The following is a 14,837-nucleotide window of genomic DNA, read 5'->3' as shown; positions in this document are numbered from 1 at the left end:
GAAAATATTAAATGACCCAGGAAGCATCAAAAGAAGATGGAAGGAATATACAGTCATTATACCAAAAAGAATTAGTCGATATTCAACCATTTCAAGAGGTGGCATATGATCAGGAGCCGATGGTACTGAAGGAAGAAGTCCAAGCTACTCTGAAGGCATTGGTGAAAAATGAGGCTCCAGGGATTGACGGAATATCAATTGAGATGTTTCAACAAACAGATGCAGCGCTGGAGGTGCTCACTCGTCTATGCCAAGAAATATGGAAGACAGCTTCCTGGCCAACTGACTGGAAGAGATCCATATTTATGCCTGTTGCCAAGAAAGGTGATCCAACCAAATGTGGAAATTATTGAACAACATCATTAATATCACACACAAGCAAAATTTTGCTGAAGATCATTCAAAAACGGCTGCAGCAGTATATCGACAGGGAACTGCCAGAAATTCAGGCTGGTTTCCAAAGAGGACGTGGAACCAGGGATATCATTGGTGATGTCAGATGGATCCTGGCTGAAAGCAGAGAATACCTGAAGGATGTTTACCTGTGTTTCATTGACTATGCAAAGGCATTCAACTGTAGATCATAACAAACCATGGGTAACACTGCAAGGAATGGGAATTCCAGAACACTTAATTGTGCTCGTGAGGAACCTTTACATAGATCAAGAGGCAGTTGTTCAGACAGAACAAGGGGATACTGATTGGTTTAAAGTCAGGAAAGGTGTGCGTCAGGGTTGTATTCTTTCACCATACCTATTTAATCTGTATGCTGAACAAATAATACGAGAAGCTGGACTATATGAAGAAGAATGGGGCATCAGGATTGGAGGAAGGCTCGTTAACAACCTGCATTATGCACATGACACAACCTTTCTTGCTGAAAGTGAAGAGGATTTGAAGCACTTACTAATGAAGATGAAAGACCACAGCCTTCAGTATGGACTACACTTCAACATAAAGAAAACAAAAATCCTCACAACTGGACCAATGAACAACATTCATGAAAAATGGAGAAAAGATGGAAGTTGTCAAGGATTTCATTTTACTTGGATCCACAATCAACAGCCATGGAAGGAGCAGTCAAGAAATCAAAAGACGCATTTTATTGGGCAAACCTGCTGCAAAGGGCCTCTTCAAAGTGTTGAAGACCAAAGATGTCACCCTGAAGACTAAGGCGCACCTGACCCAAGCCATGGTATTTTCACTTACATTACATGCATGTGAAAGCTGGACAATGAATAAGGAAGACCGAAGAAGAGTTGATGCCTTTGAATTGTAGTGTTGGCGAAGAATATTGAATATCCCATGGGCTGCCAAAAGAACGAACAAATCTGTCTTGGAAGAAGTGCAGCCAGAATGCTCCTTAGAGGCAAGGATGGCGAGACTGTGTCTTACATACTTTGGACATGTTGTCAGGAGGGATCAGTCCCTGGAGAAGGACATCATGCTTGGCAGAGTACAGGGTCAGCAGAAAAGAGGAAGACCCTCAACGAGGTGGATTGACACAGTGGCTGCAACAATGGGCTCAAGCATAACAATGATTGTGAGGATGGCACAGGACCAGGCAGTGTTTCATTCTGTTGTGTGTAGGGTCACTATGAGTCGGAACTGACTCGACGGCACCTAACAACAACAACAACACAGTTCGGGAAGGATATCTCTGCCTTCATGGAGCCGTTAAACAAATGAACATGTGCCTGAATGTACAGTTGTAAAGCGTAGTTAACACAGTGATGGAAGGAAACACAATGGGTGAGCAGTGATGGGTGGGAGCTCAGTTTAGAAGAGGAGCTCAGAGAAGCCTGCTGAGGAGGTGACATTAAGTTGAGATTGGAAGGAAGAGTAGAGGGGTGGGGATGGAGAGGGTGGGCAGAGGAGCTGGACTTTTGTTGCATGTTAGTGAGGTGTGAGAGTCTTTGGCTGAGCCTTACATCCAAGGCCAATCATGTGACATCTTACTATTTGCTGAGAAGGAGCTGCTGCTTTCCTTAAGGATTGAAGGCTTAAGGCTGGCATTTGGTAGGTGCTCAGTGAATGTTTGTTGAATAAATAAAACAGTCTGGGATTGCAGGGATCAGTGCCACATCTTTCACTGACTTTTTTCTGGTTTTCCCACTCTCCACTTTTGAATGTGGCGTGTCTTTCATACAGGAATATTTTTTGAGCATCTACTAGGTACTGCACACTGTTCTAGACCAGAAGGACAGAGTGAAGAGCAAGACAGCAACAATTCTGCTCTCACGAAGCTTACTTTCTAACGTGAGGGTAGGGGACAGAAAATGCGTGAGTATACATGTAAATCGCCAAGACGGTTCCAGAGGGTGATGAAAGTGTGAGTGAAGTCGAGGAGGAGTGTGATGGGGGGGTGGAACTTTGGTCAGGATGACCGGTGACACTTCTCTGAGCAGCAGTCACTTCTGCTGGGATCTGTTCTGTGAAAGCTGGGAGAATGCATCCGGGCTCCTGCTCATTCTGTTAAGGAATCTAGGTGAAGTTGTAAAAAAGTGTCTGAACGTGTGTACAGGGTTCCAGTTTTTTATTTACGTTCATGTGTTAACTGGTGCTATTCTTGGAGCATCTGGCCTCCAGCCCGTTTGTTTCCTTCAGCTCTGTCTGAGGAGCCTCAGCCCAGAGCTGTTTTGTTTTGTTTCATTTTGTTCTCAACCATTTGCAGGTCCTCGCTTCTCATTCCCCATCAGGGAGGAACTGGGCTACACAACTCTGGATTTGGTTGGAGGGGCATTGTCGGCAAGGAGTGTGTCCCCCCTGCCTTGCCTCCCAGTTGGGGAAAGAACTTACTTAATCTTACAGTGCCCACATCCTCGACAAAACACCAGCTTAAATGCCGCAGCACTGCAGCCCCCAGCAGCGCTTTCAGGTGTCAAGATACACCAGCTTTTTTTTAATTCTGTAACTAAATTTTTAATGCCTTCTCTTTCTTGAGGGACTTTATAGTCATAACAAAGAGTTATTACTGTTCACTGATTCTGTGCCTGGCACTGCATTCAGCACAAAGCACAGAACTTTACTCCTGTGCTGTTACAACAGCCCTGTGAACCAGGTCCCGTGACTGGGCACTTCTGTCTTCTCCATTTCTCAGGTGAGAGAAAAAAAAAGACTTGAAGGGGTAAAACCACACAGCTGGCATCAGAGACTGAGTGTGAACCTGTTTGTTTGACCCTACAGCCTCTGTTGGCTGTACTGTGGTATACAATTTAAATGCAGAATAGAATGACCAGGTCAAATTCCTCTTTAAATGCAGCCTGAAAAGCCCTCCTTGGTTCTCAGATGGCCACAGCAGGCCCAGGCAAACCTCCAAGGAGGTGTCAGGCCTGAGCTGCCCATTAGATTTGTCAGGACTCCTGCCTTCAGCCTGAGCCCTGCCCACATGCTTCCTGGGGTGAGCAGACACCAAAAAATGCCTACCCTTCTTAGAAATATCAGGGTAACCCAGACTGCTGTGAAAAGAAAGGAGTGCCTTATAAAAGCCATACAGGAAAGGGTGGACAGATGTGACTTGAAAACAGCAAACTTCCATGTGGTGGAAGACATCGTACTCAAAATCCACAGACAGGCAGTAACTTGGAAAAAAAAGTATGCACTGGACACAAGACATGAAATCCATAGCATGTAAGGAGGATCAAATCAAGGACAGACAGTCCAGTGGAAACCCAAAAGGAGATAAGAAATACACAAAGGAAGGAGTTGAAATGTCCAGTAAACACAAGAGTCTCAGCTTCACTAATTGTAAAAGTGGTGGCAACTAGAAGCAGTCTGTAAGGCCAGTTTTTGTCTGTCACGTTGTAAAAATGTAAAGTTTAATTATATCTACTCTGTACCAGAAATGGGGTGGACTGGTACTTCTCATAGCGACCCCATGTGACAGAGTAGAACCACCCCCATAGGGTTTCCAAGGCTGTAATCTTTACAGGAGTAGACTGCTGCATCTTTCTCCCATGAAACAGCTGGTGGGTTCAAACCACTGACCTTTCGGTTAGCAGCCAAGCACTTAATCAATGTGCCACCAGGGCTCCTACTTAGTGTCCTTAATTTGCTGATCTCTGAACGTTTTTGGCTCCCATCCTTGCGGTCTTTTTGTAGTGTCTGCACTGCTGATCTCCCCTCTTCCAGGCACTCTTGGGTCTTGTCTTCTGTGACACCAAACTTCACTAGCTTTCCTCTTACCACTCTTTGTCCCCTCTCAGCCTCCTTTGCCAATCAGTCCTCCCCTCTGTGGACTTTAAGGAGTTTGATACTCTCTAGGCAAGTTTATCAACATAAAGACTCCCAGTTTCCACCTCTGGTTAGTCTTTTGGTTCAGGGTCTGTATATTCACCGACTGCTGGATACTCCCCCGGAGCACCTCGGCAGCTCCCAGTCCTACATGTGCACCTGCTCTGGTGCTGTGCCCACCAGCCCCAGATACTGGGGCTCTTGAGAGGTGCCCCTCAGTTAAGGACGGTCTGGGAGTTTCTCAAGGGGTGCCCCTCAGCTAAGGACGGCCTGGGAGTTTCTCAAGGGGTGCCCCTCAGCTAAGGACAGTCTGGGAGGTTCTCAAGGGGTGCCCCTCAGCTAAGGACGGCCTGGGAGTTTCTCAAGGGGTGCCCCTCAGCTAAGGACGGCCTGGGAGTTTCTCAAGGGGTGCCCCTCAGCTAAGGACGGCCTGGGAGTTTCTCAAGGGATGCCTCTTAGCTAAGGATGGCTTGGGAGGTTCTCAAGGAGTGCCCCTCAGCTAAGGACAGTCTGGGAGGTTCTCAAGGGGTGCCCCTCAGCTCAGGACGGCCTGGGAGTTTCTCTAGGGATGCCCCTCAGCTAAGGGTGGCCTGGAAGTCCCCTCGACATTTCTTCCTCATTCCCCAGACACCAGGTCTCAAGGGGTGCCCCTCAGCTAAGGACTACTGGAGAGTGCCCTCGACGTTTCTTCCTCATTCCCCAGTGTCCATTCCAGCTAGTCCTTTAGTCCAGGTGGTTTTGCCTCCCTAATGCCTCTGAGATCTGTCCCCACCCCTACCCTCACCCCCGCTGCTGCAGCCAACCTGCTGTCCCCTGAGGTCTGTCCTCACCCCTTCCCTCATCCCCACTGCCCGTCTCAGGACAGCCTGCTGTACCTTCCCGCCTGGATTGTAAGGTCTGCCAGCCCCTCTTTGTGTGCGGCCCAGTCCAAGCCCAGGTCGGTTTTGCTACTCCACCTGCTAAAACACAGTGGCCTGTTCTCTGCTTAGGTTTACACTCACATCCTCAACACCCCCCAAGGCTCTGTGTTCTGCCTGTTTGCCTCCGTCCTCATCTGACTGACTTTTGCCCACGTCACATGCACTCAGTGCCTCAAGCGCCTGCCCTTCCCTGCTGGGGCCTTTGCAGGCTGCCGTCTTCCCCTGGGAGCCAACCCCACCCCGCCCCGCCCCACCCAGACAGCAGGTTTTCCTCAGCTCTCAGCTCAGGCGGCACTTCCACATGAAGCTCTTAGAATAAATGTCCGTTAGGATGCACTTGGTTAAATGCACACTTTGCAGCTGTTAAAAACAAGCAGTAGCTTTTGTGTGTTCAGGGGAAGGAGGTTCATCGTATTAATCGAAAAACAAAAGTAAGTTGTGGAATCATATGTGTAGTTTGTATAGTGTGTATTTGTAATTATGTACATGTAGAAAAAAGTCTGCAAGGATACTTGGCAAGAGTGACTGGTTATCTTTAGGGGGTCGGATTTTGAGTATAAAAGAGAGATTCACATTAAAAAACAACTTTCTTGTGGTGATTTTCATACAATACAGTGTACACTTTGTATATTTTCACATATTGAATGATTTATTTTTTGTGTGGTAAAACTGTACACAATGAAATATTAGTTCAACAATTTCTACATATACAATTCGGCAGCATTGATTCTGTCTTTCATGTTGTGCAGACTTTATTGCTATCCTTTTCCTAATTATTCTACCACCATTAACATAAGCTCCGTGTCCCCTAAGCAAAACTTCTCTTTTCCCCGTCTCTCCCAACCCTGTTGTTGTTAGGGGCCTTTGGATCTGTTCCGACTCATAGCAGTTCTGGGTACAGCAGAACGAAACACTGCCCAGTCCTGTGCCATCTTCACAATTGTTGTTATACATGAGCCCATTGTTGCAGCCGCTATGTCAGTCCATCTCATTGAGGGTCTTCTCTTTTTCACTGACCCTCTACTATACCACGCATGATGTCCTTCTCCAGGGGCTGGTCCCTCCTGACAACATGTACAAAGTATGTGAGACGCAGTCTCACCATCCTTGCTTCTAAGGAGCATTCTGGTTGTACTGCTTCTAGGACAGATTTGTTTGTTCTTTTGGCAATCCATAGTACATTTGATATTCTTTGCCGACCCCACAATTCAAAGGCATCAATTATTATTTGGTCTTCCTTATTCATTGTCCAGCTTTTGCATGCATATGAGGCTGTTGAAAACACTGTGACTGGGGTCAGATGCACTTTAGTCTTCAAGGTGACATCTTTGCTTTTTAACACTTTAAAAAGGTCTTTTGCAGCAGATTTGCTCAATGCAGTATGTCTTTTGATTTCTTGACTGCTGCTTCCATGGCTGTTGATTGTGGATCCAAGTAAAGTGAAATCCTTGACAACTTCAGTCTTGTCTTCATTTATCATGATGTTCCTTATTGGTCCAGTTGTGAGAATTTTTGTTTTCTTTATGTTGAGATGCAGTCCATACTGAAGGCTGTGGTCTTTGATCTTCATTAGTAAGTGCTTCAAGTCCTCTACCCTTTCAGCAAGCAAGGTTGTGTCATCTGCATAACGCAGGTTGTTAATGAGTCTTCCTTCAGTCCTAATGCCCCATTCTTCATATAGTCCAGCTTCTCGTATTGTTTGCTCAGCATACAGATTGAATAGGTATGGTAAAAGGGTACAGCCCTGAAACATACCTTTCCTGACTTTAAACCAATCAGTATCCCCTTGTTCTGTTGGAATGATTGCCTCTTGATCTATGTAAAGGTGCCTCATGAGCACAATTAAGTGTTCTGGAATTCCCGTTCTTCACAGTGTCATCCATAGTTATGATCCACACAGTCGAATGCCTTTGCATAGTCAATGAAACACAGGTAAACATCCTTCAGGTATTCTCTGCTTTCAGCCAGGATCCATCTGACATCACCAATGATATCCCTGGTTCCACATCCTCTTCTGAAACCAGCCTGAATTTCTGGCAGTTCCCTGTCGATATACTGCTGCGGCCGTTTTTGAATGATCTTCAGCAAAATTTTGTTTGTGTGTGATATTAAATGCTCATTGTTCTATAATTTCCGCATTAGGTTGAATCACCCTTATTGCGAATAGGCATAAATATGGATCTCTTCCAGTCAGTTGACCAGGAAGCTGTCTTCCATATTTCTTGGCATAGACGAGTGAGCACCTCCAGCACTGCATCTTTTTGTTGAAACATCTCAATTGATATACCATCAATTCCAGGAGCCTCGTTTTTCGCCAATGCGTTCAGAGTAGCTTGGACTTCTTCCTTCAGTACCATCAGTTCCTGATCATATGCCACCTCTTGAAATGGTTGAACATCGACTAATTTTTATTTCTTTTATAATTTTTATTGTGCTTTAAGTGAAAGTTTACAAATCAAGTCAGCCTCTCACACAGAAACCCATATACACTTTGCTGCACACTCGAAATTACTCTCCCCCTAATGAGACAGCCCGCTCTCTCCCTTCACTCTCTCTTTTCGTGTCCATTTCACCAGCTTCTAACCTCCTCCACCCTCTCATCTCCCCTCCAGGCAGGAGATGCCAACATAGTCTCAAGTGTCCCCCTGATCCAAGAAGCTCACTCCTCACCAGCATCCCTTTCCAACCCATTGTCCAGTCCAATCCCTGTCTGAAGAGTTGGCTTCGGGAATGGTTCCTGTCCTGGGCCAACAGAAGGTCTGGGGGCCATGACCACTGAGGTTCTTCTGTTGACTAATTCTTTTTGGTATAATGACTCTGTGTATTCTTTCCGTCTTCTTTCGATGCTTCCTGCATCATTTAATATTTTCCCCCATGGAATCCTTCACTATTGCAACTCGAAGCTTAAATTTTTTCTTCATTTCTTTCAGCTTGAGAAGCACTGAGCATGTTCTTCCCTTTTGTTTTTCCATCTCCAGCTCTTTGCACGTGTCATTACAATATTTTACTTTTTGTGTTCTCGAGAGGCCCTTCTGTTCAGTTCTTTTACTTCGTCAATTCTTCCTTTTGCTTTAGCTGCTTGATGTTTGCGAGCAAGTTTCAGAGTCTCCTGTGGCATCCATCTTGGTGTGAGGTATTGACGTCTAACTACTGACTTGTTTATTTTTCCCTTCAGTTTTGTCAGTTTTTGCTTCATGTGTTTTGGGACTCTGTTGTTAGGAACATATATGTTTGAAATTGTTATATTTTATTTTATGTTGCTTTTCAGAGAGAAGATTTGCTGAACTCCTTAAGCACTCTGGATGTTTAGATAATTCATATTTGCTGTTAAAGAAGTTTGGCAAAATTATTACACCTATTAGCATTATCCAGATTCCTGTTTATTTTCATCGCATGGAACCCTGGATCCCAGTGTTGTAGGTTGTTGTGTAAATTCAGGTCACAGAGATCTGTCACCTGTTCAATATGACCTTTTACATTCGATGCTTAAATTAAGGCCCTGCCTGATGAGAGCTGAGAATGGTTAACATAAGATTATTGACTTAATTTTCTATCAGGGTGGTATGAGGACATGTCATGTGAGGAATCAAAGGTCACTGTTGGATTGAATAATGTCCCTCCAAAAATGTGTGTATATATTCCTAGTGTTGTATGAGTTTCCTGTATGTTGTAAATCCTGCCTCTGTGATGTTAGATGGGAAGAGAGTGATCTTTTCTGGAGAGAAAATATGGGTTAAATTATTCCCGAAGTATTTTGTGGAACATGATGGAGCCACCTCGTTTTTTGTGTTGGATTACACAGACAGTTGTGTTAGTGAGGCAGGACTCAGCCTACAAGATTGGATTGTGTCTTGACACAATCTCTTGAGAGATAAAAGATAGAAGCAAGCAGAGAGACGGGGACCTCATACCACCAAGAAAGCAGTGCCGGGAGCAGAGCACGTCCTTTGGACTCAGGGTCCCTCTCCAGGGAAGCTTCTAGTCTGGGGGAAGATTGATGAGAAGGCCGATATATAGAGAGAAAACCTTCCCCTGGAGCTGACGCTTTGAATTTGGACTTCTGGCTTATTTTACTGTGAGAAAATAAACTTCTCTTTGTTAAAGCCATCCACGTGTGGTATCTCTGTTATAGCTATACTAGATGACTCACACAGTCACCCTCTCCTCTCAGAGTGGGGTGTACCATTGAAGGGAGGAGGGGGGAAAGTATCTAGCTGGTGTCCCTGGGCCAGTCTACTTTGAGACCTCTGAGAGTTTGTGCCCAGAGACCACATCCCTCCTTCGGTGTGTGAGTCCGTTTTCTCGTTCAGAGGTGGAACATTGGAGTTGCTGGATCATAGGGTCAGCATGTGGAGTTTGCTCGTCATAAGGAGCAGATTTGAAGTTAAGTGGGAACCGAAATATACCAGTTCATGTTTTCAGCCCAGGGCACACTTTGTGTCATTGGCTTCAAGTCTGTTATTGATCTGTACTTCTCTCTGTTGTTGGCCCACACTTTCTCTCTGGCCGTGCTGTCACCTAGCCATCCTCGCAACAGCCTCCTCTATTCCCTTGTCAGCTGGAAGGATCGTTCACAGTCAAGTCTTCATTGTTGAGTCTGCTCTTCTTTGTAGACTCTATGTGTAGCTTTTCCGCCTTTGCCCAATTGTGGTCCTCAAGATGACCAGCCCCCAGAATTGGGGTGCCCCAGTCCCGTGCACACCAATCTCATCTATAAGATGGCTTTGGGTGCCCCTTCTCAGCCTGCACATTTGGATTCTCTAGTCTGATTCTCAACTGTTTCTTCCTGCAGGCGTTGATGACAGGGAGCATCCCTGGCTTTGTCGATGTCATCAGGAACCTCAATTCTCCGGTGCTGCTGGAAGACAATGTGCTAAGACAGGCAAAAGCCGCTGGGAAAAGAGTGATCTTTTATGGAGATGAAACATGGGTCAAATTATTCCCAAAGCACTTTGTGGAATATGATGGAACCACCTCGTTTTTTGTGTCAGATTACACAGAGGTTAGTTTTTAAAACAGGAGAAATATGTTACACTAGGTGGAACTCGCATGCCTGCTGCCGGATGGGAAGCAGTGCCCTTGTATATGTGGCTTTGCTAGTACATTGGGGGTGAGTGTGGAGAGATTTTAAGAATTACTGATTCGTGTCACCAGTGGGGATGTGAGCCCACGTTCTGTGGAGCCCAAAGCATAGAGCAACGAACCACCTTATCGAGGGGCGCAAAGGGTCAGGAAGGGCCTCACAGCAGAGAATGGTATTTGAACCAGGTGTTGACGGGTGAGCAGGACCTTCCCAAGTGGACACAGTGGGGTGGCATTATCTGGATATAACTGGTCCATAGGACTCCTGGGCCTGCCTGGGACTCTCGGAGCTGTTTGGTTCTCCTGGGAGTGGGGGCAGGGGAAGATGGGTGGGTGGTATAGGAGTGGACACCCACATCTCTCAGGTGCAGCACGTAGTGCTCCATGATGGACACAGTTACTTTTCAGTAGTGGCTGAGTTTCCCTGAGGCAGAGCAAGGTAGCACTCACACGCTTTGTCACGTAGTTTCCTTGTGGGAGGGAGCGGCTAGCTGAGGGCCAGACTGCTGATCTTGTGATGTGTTTATTTCAGAAGTAGATGTGGCCGCTGGGTGCTGAGTCTCTCCCTCCAAGTCAGCCTTCTCGTGGGCAACCACATGCCTGCAGCTCTCCAGTCTGCCCCATCCTGCTCGTCACCTTAATCCAAGGCCTGTCATGGCTCATTAATGGCTCTCTGCCAGTAGTTACTTAGTGACAACTCGGGGCCCGTTTAGCCCCAGTAGTGGTCCCACAGAAATGCTATCTCATTTGTCCAGAACAACCCTTGCTCGTTTAACTTATCTGCGTAATACGTTCTGTCTGCAACCTAGAGACATAAAAAGCATATTAGAAAAAGCCATATTTAATGTGCATGTTTGCTTTTTTGTTTTATGTCTTTTCAACTTCCATGAGTCCTGCTACTGGAATGAACTCCTAGATTTTAAATGACCTTGTCAGTTTTTCCTTGGGGAGTGAAGATCAGGGGAACATTAGGTGAGCATTTGTGTGTACTTTAAAGGTTGATAACAATGTCACGAGGCATTTGGAGAAAGTACTGAAAAGAGAAGACTGGGACTTGTTGATCCTGCACTACTTGGGGCTGGACCACATCGGGCACCTCTCGGGGCCAAACAGCCCCCTGATTGGGCAGAAGCTCAGTGAGATGGATGGTGTCCTCATGAAGATCCACATGGCACTGTTGTCAAAGGTGAGGCATCGTTCGTGGTGTGCAGGGACAGTGTCTCTAGGAAAAAGGAAGCTACTAAAATGTGCTCAGTCACCCCGAGAGGGAAGCTGCTCTCACACCCGTTTACTGATGTAGGCCACATGCCAGGCAGCTCCAGCGCACCTTCTAGCTAGGAGAGACGGACAATAACAAGAAGCGTAACGTGTAATTAGATAACAGTAAGTTTGCTAGCAAGTGGTTGGTGCCATGGAGAACAGCAGAAGGGAGGCTTCCTTGAGGAGGCGTGGGGTGTAAGCAGTGACTTGAAGGAAGGGAGGAGGTAGATGCTCTTAGTCTTCAAAGGAGGTTCTAGGCAGACAAGCACCAGGTGGGTAAGTCCAAGGAGGGTTGTGTCCAAAGAAGGGGCCGTGTCCAAGAAGTGGCAAAGGCCAGTGTGGCTGGAACCCACAGCACGGTGAGCAGAGCGGGGTCGCTGGGGTTAAGGACAGTCTGAGCTCTTTCCATGTGGTTTTTGTTTTAATCCTCACAACAACCTGGCGAGATGGATCCTATCAGCCTATCCATTTGATAGATGAGGAAACTGAGGTACAAGGAGTGTAGTGCCCAAGGTCCGTAGCTCAGAAGGGCAGAAAGAGAAGTCAAACCCAAGTCCTGCGTTCAGGGCTTGGCTGACATCAGCGCAAACACGTCATTCCGTTTGTTCCATTTGTGATGTTATTTGATCTTAATCCTTCGATCTGGTTGTGAGCTCACAGGAGAAAAAAATGTGATTCATTTGGAAAGGGCTACTTACAAAGTAAACTGGAATCTGAGATGTTTTCTCAACAAGAGTGTGTGTTCCCATCAGACTGAAGGCACTTAAGTAGCTTCCTCTGACTTACAGGAGAAGGAGGCTCTTCTACCCAGTTTGCTTGTTCTCTGTGGGGATCACGGCATGTCGGAGACAGGCAGTCACGGGGCCTCTTCCACAGAGGAAGTGAACACTGCTCTGGTGCTGATCAGCTCTGCATTCGAGAGGAAGCCTGGTGAGCACTTAGAAAGGTTGAGCATTTGAACCTGTGTTTTATTTTTCTGTTTCATATAGTCTGAATTTAATTTTTAAAAACCATCTTTTAGAAGCTACGTAAGCTTGAAATATCCTGAGCAAAGTGAGAATGACAATAATGGGCAAAGGCCTGTCAAGATGTGGAATTTACATTCCTTCCCTGATTCTCAGTTGTAATAGTTTGTTTCCTGCAGTTCTGTCAGCTTTTGCCTCAGGAATCTTGACTCTCCCCTGTTAGGCACATACACGTTGAGGATTGTTACATCTTCGTGGAGAATTAGCCCCTTCATCTTTATGTAAAGCTGCTCTGTCCCTGATCATTTCCCAGAGCCCCTCTGTGCTGATCATTTCCCTTGCTCTGAAGTCTACTTTGTCTGAAATCAATACAGCTACTCCAGCTTTCTTAGCATGGCATGTCTTACTCCATCTCTACTTTATATTTATCTGTGTCTTTACACTGAAGGTGGGTTTCTTGTAGACAGCGTATAGTTGGGTCTTATCTTTTTATCTACTTTGACAGTCTATCTTTTACCTGGTGTGTGTAGACTGTTGAAGTGTAAAGTGATTACCGATATAGTCGAATTCACATCTGCCACATTTTTATCCACTCTGACAGTCTCTGTCTTTTACTTGGTGTGTAGACCATTCACGTGTAAAGTGATTCTTGATACAGTTGGATTCGTATCTGCCGTATCTGTAACTGTTTCCTGTGTATTGCCTTTGTTCGTTCTTTTTTTTTTGTCTTCCACTCTTTTGTCTTCTCTGGTTTAATTGGGCATTTTGTATGATTCCATTTTTCTTCTCTCTTAGCCTATCCAGTATACTTCTTTAAAAAAATTTTTTTTTAGAGGTTGCCCTGGAGCTTCCCACATACATTTATGACAAACCTAAGGCCGCTCCGAAATAACTGTATACGGCTTCACAGGTAGTGCAGGTGCCTCGTAACAGTGTTTTCAGTTCTTCTCCCGTCACGTGTAACGTTGTAGTCATTTCACTTATCTATAGACATCCAAAATAGAGTTGCTGTTATTTTAAACAAACTGTTACCCATTAAGAATAAGAAAATTAAAAGATTTTATTTTATCCTCATTTATTTCTTCTTCAACATTTTTCTTTGTATAGATTTGATTTTCTGACTCGTATAGTTCTCTTTTTCTCTGAAGAACTTTTAACATTTCCTTGATTCTTAAAAATATTCTTTGAAGGAATTTTATGGTATGGCTGCTATTGCTTGGATATCTAGAACTGTTAATGAATATTAATGAACAGTCGCTTAGAGACATCTGTGCCACATATATGAACTGAACCAAAAAACCAAACCAAACCCAGTGCTGTCGAGTCTATTCCGACTAATAGCCACCTGATAAGACAGAGTAGCACTGCCCCATAGAGTTTCCAAGGAGTGCCTGGTGGATTCAAACTGCTGACCCTTTGGTTAGCAGCCACAGGACTTAACCACTATGCATAAATACTCTTTTGAAAGTGTCCATCGTTTAAACTCATATTTTGACTAGTAGTGTCAACCAGAGTCACAGTCCAGTCAGCGGAGCAGGATTTACTTCCAAGGGGCTTTTGACACACTCAGAACCTCCCACCCCAGACCTTACACGTCCGTCTCTGTGACCCACGGCTCATCTGCTCTGGGCTGCACCCCCCTACCCCCCGTTTTACATTCCTGCTTTCGACCTTTGACCCCATTTCACTAAGCTGCTTCCAGTTGACAGGAGACCCCCCATCCCAGACCTCAACATGTTCCTCTCTGTGACCCACACCCCACAGCCTGTTGGCTTCGGGCTGTGTCACCCCCACCCCTTACACCACTATGGTTAGCTTCTGAGCACTCAAACAGATCTGCTTCCAGTTGGGTGGCAGTTACACTTGTGTTGCTGTGAAGCCCAGTAGATGCTTGGCTCTGTTTTGTGGACCTTCACAATCACCCCACACTGCTGGCCCCTTCACGACTAGGTGACACAATTTTCTGATTTCTTCCCACCCCTCACTTCCTCGCCCTCTTTGCTGGCTTAGCATCTTTTCCTGATCTCTTCCCAGACTGCCTTCTTGCCTGGTTCCATATTCACTCCCACAATTACCTCATCTACTTTAGTGCCATCCATAGGCCCGTGCCTCAGGTGTGTCCTTCCTCTGACCTCAAGACACTCAACTGGCCGTCTGACACCTCTACTTGGGTCTCTTGAAGAGAGGGCAAATGCAACAAGTTCACATTCTCACTGTGTCAATTTTTTGAGCCAGGACTGTACTTCTTATTTTTTTAGTAAAAGCTTTGTTATTGTTCATAGATACTGTCAAGTCGGTTCCAACTTCTAACGACCGCATGTACGACAGAACGAAACACTGCCTGATCCTGTGCCATCCTCACGATTGTTATTATGCT

At 45.6% G+C, this 14,837-nt stretch overlaps 1 protein-coding gene across 9 annotated transcripts in view; it reads left to right on the top strand.

Moving 5' to 3' along the window:
- The window catches only part of PIGG (phosphatidylinositol glycan anchor biosynthesis class G), a 65,303-nt gene that overhangs the window by 5,131 nt on the left and 45,335 nt on the right, over positions 1–14,837 (top strand). For all 9 annotated transcript variants that reach the window (XR_007517741.1, XM_049886818.1, XM_049886817.1 and 6 more), the window contains 3 exons: positions 9,946–10,155; positions 11,233–11,421; positions 12,284–12,425. Coding sequence is in view for 8 of the 9 variants with exons in the window: in XM_049886818.1 (XP_049742775.1) it covers positions 9,946–10,155; positions 11,233–11,421; positions 12,284–12,425 (541 nt within the window). In the remaining variant the exon portion in view is untranslated. The remainder of the gene's footprint in view (positions 1–9,945; positions 10,156–11,232; positions 11,422–12,283; positions 12,426–14,837) is intronic.

Source organism: Elephas maximus, chromosome 5, assembly GCF_024166365.1.
Source record: "Elephas maximus indicus isolate mEleMax1 chromosome 5, mEleMax1 primary haplotype, whole genome shotgun sequence".
NCBI classification, from domain to species: domain Eukaryota; kingdom Metazoa; phylum Chordata; class Mammalia; order Proboscidea; family Elephantidae; genus Elephas; species Elephas maximus.
The sequence above is the reverse complement of the archived record's forward strand: the minus strand, read 5'-3'. Positions and strand labels throughout refer to the sequence as shown.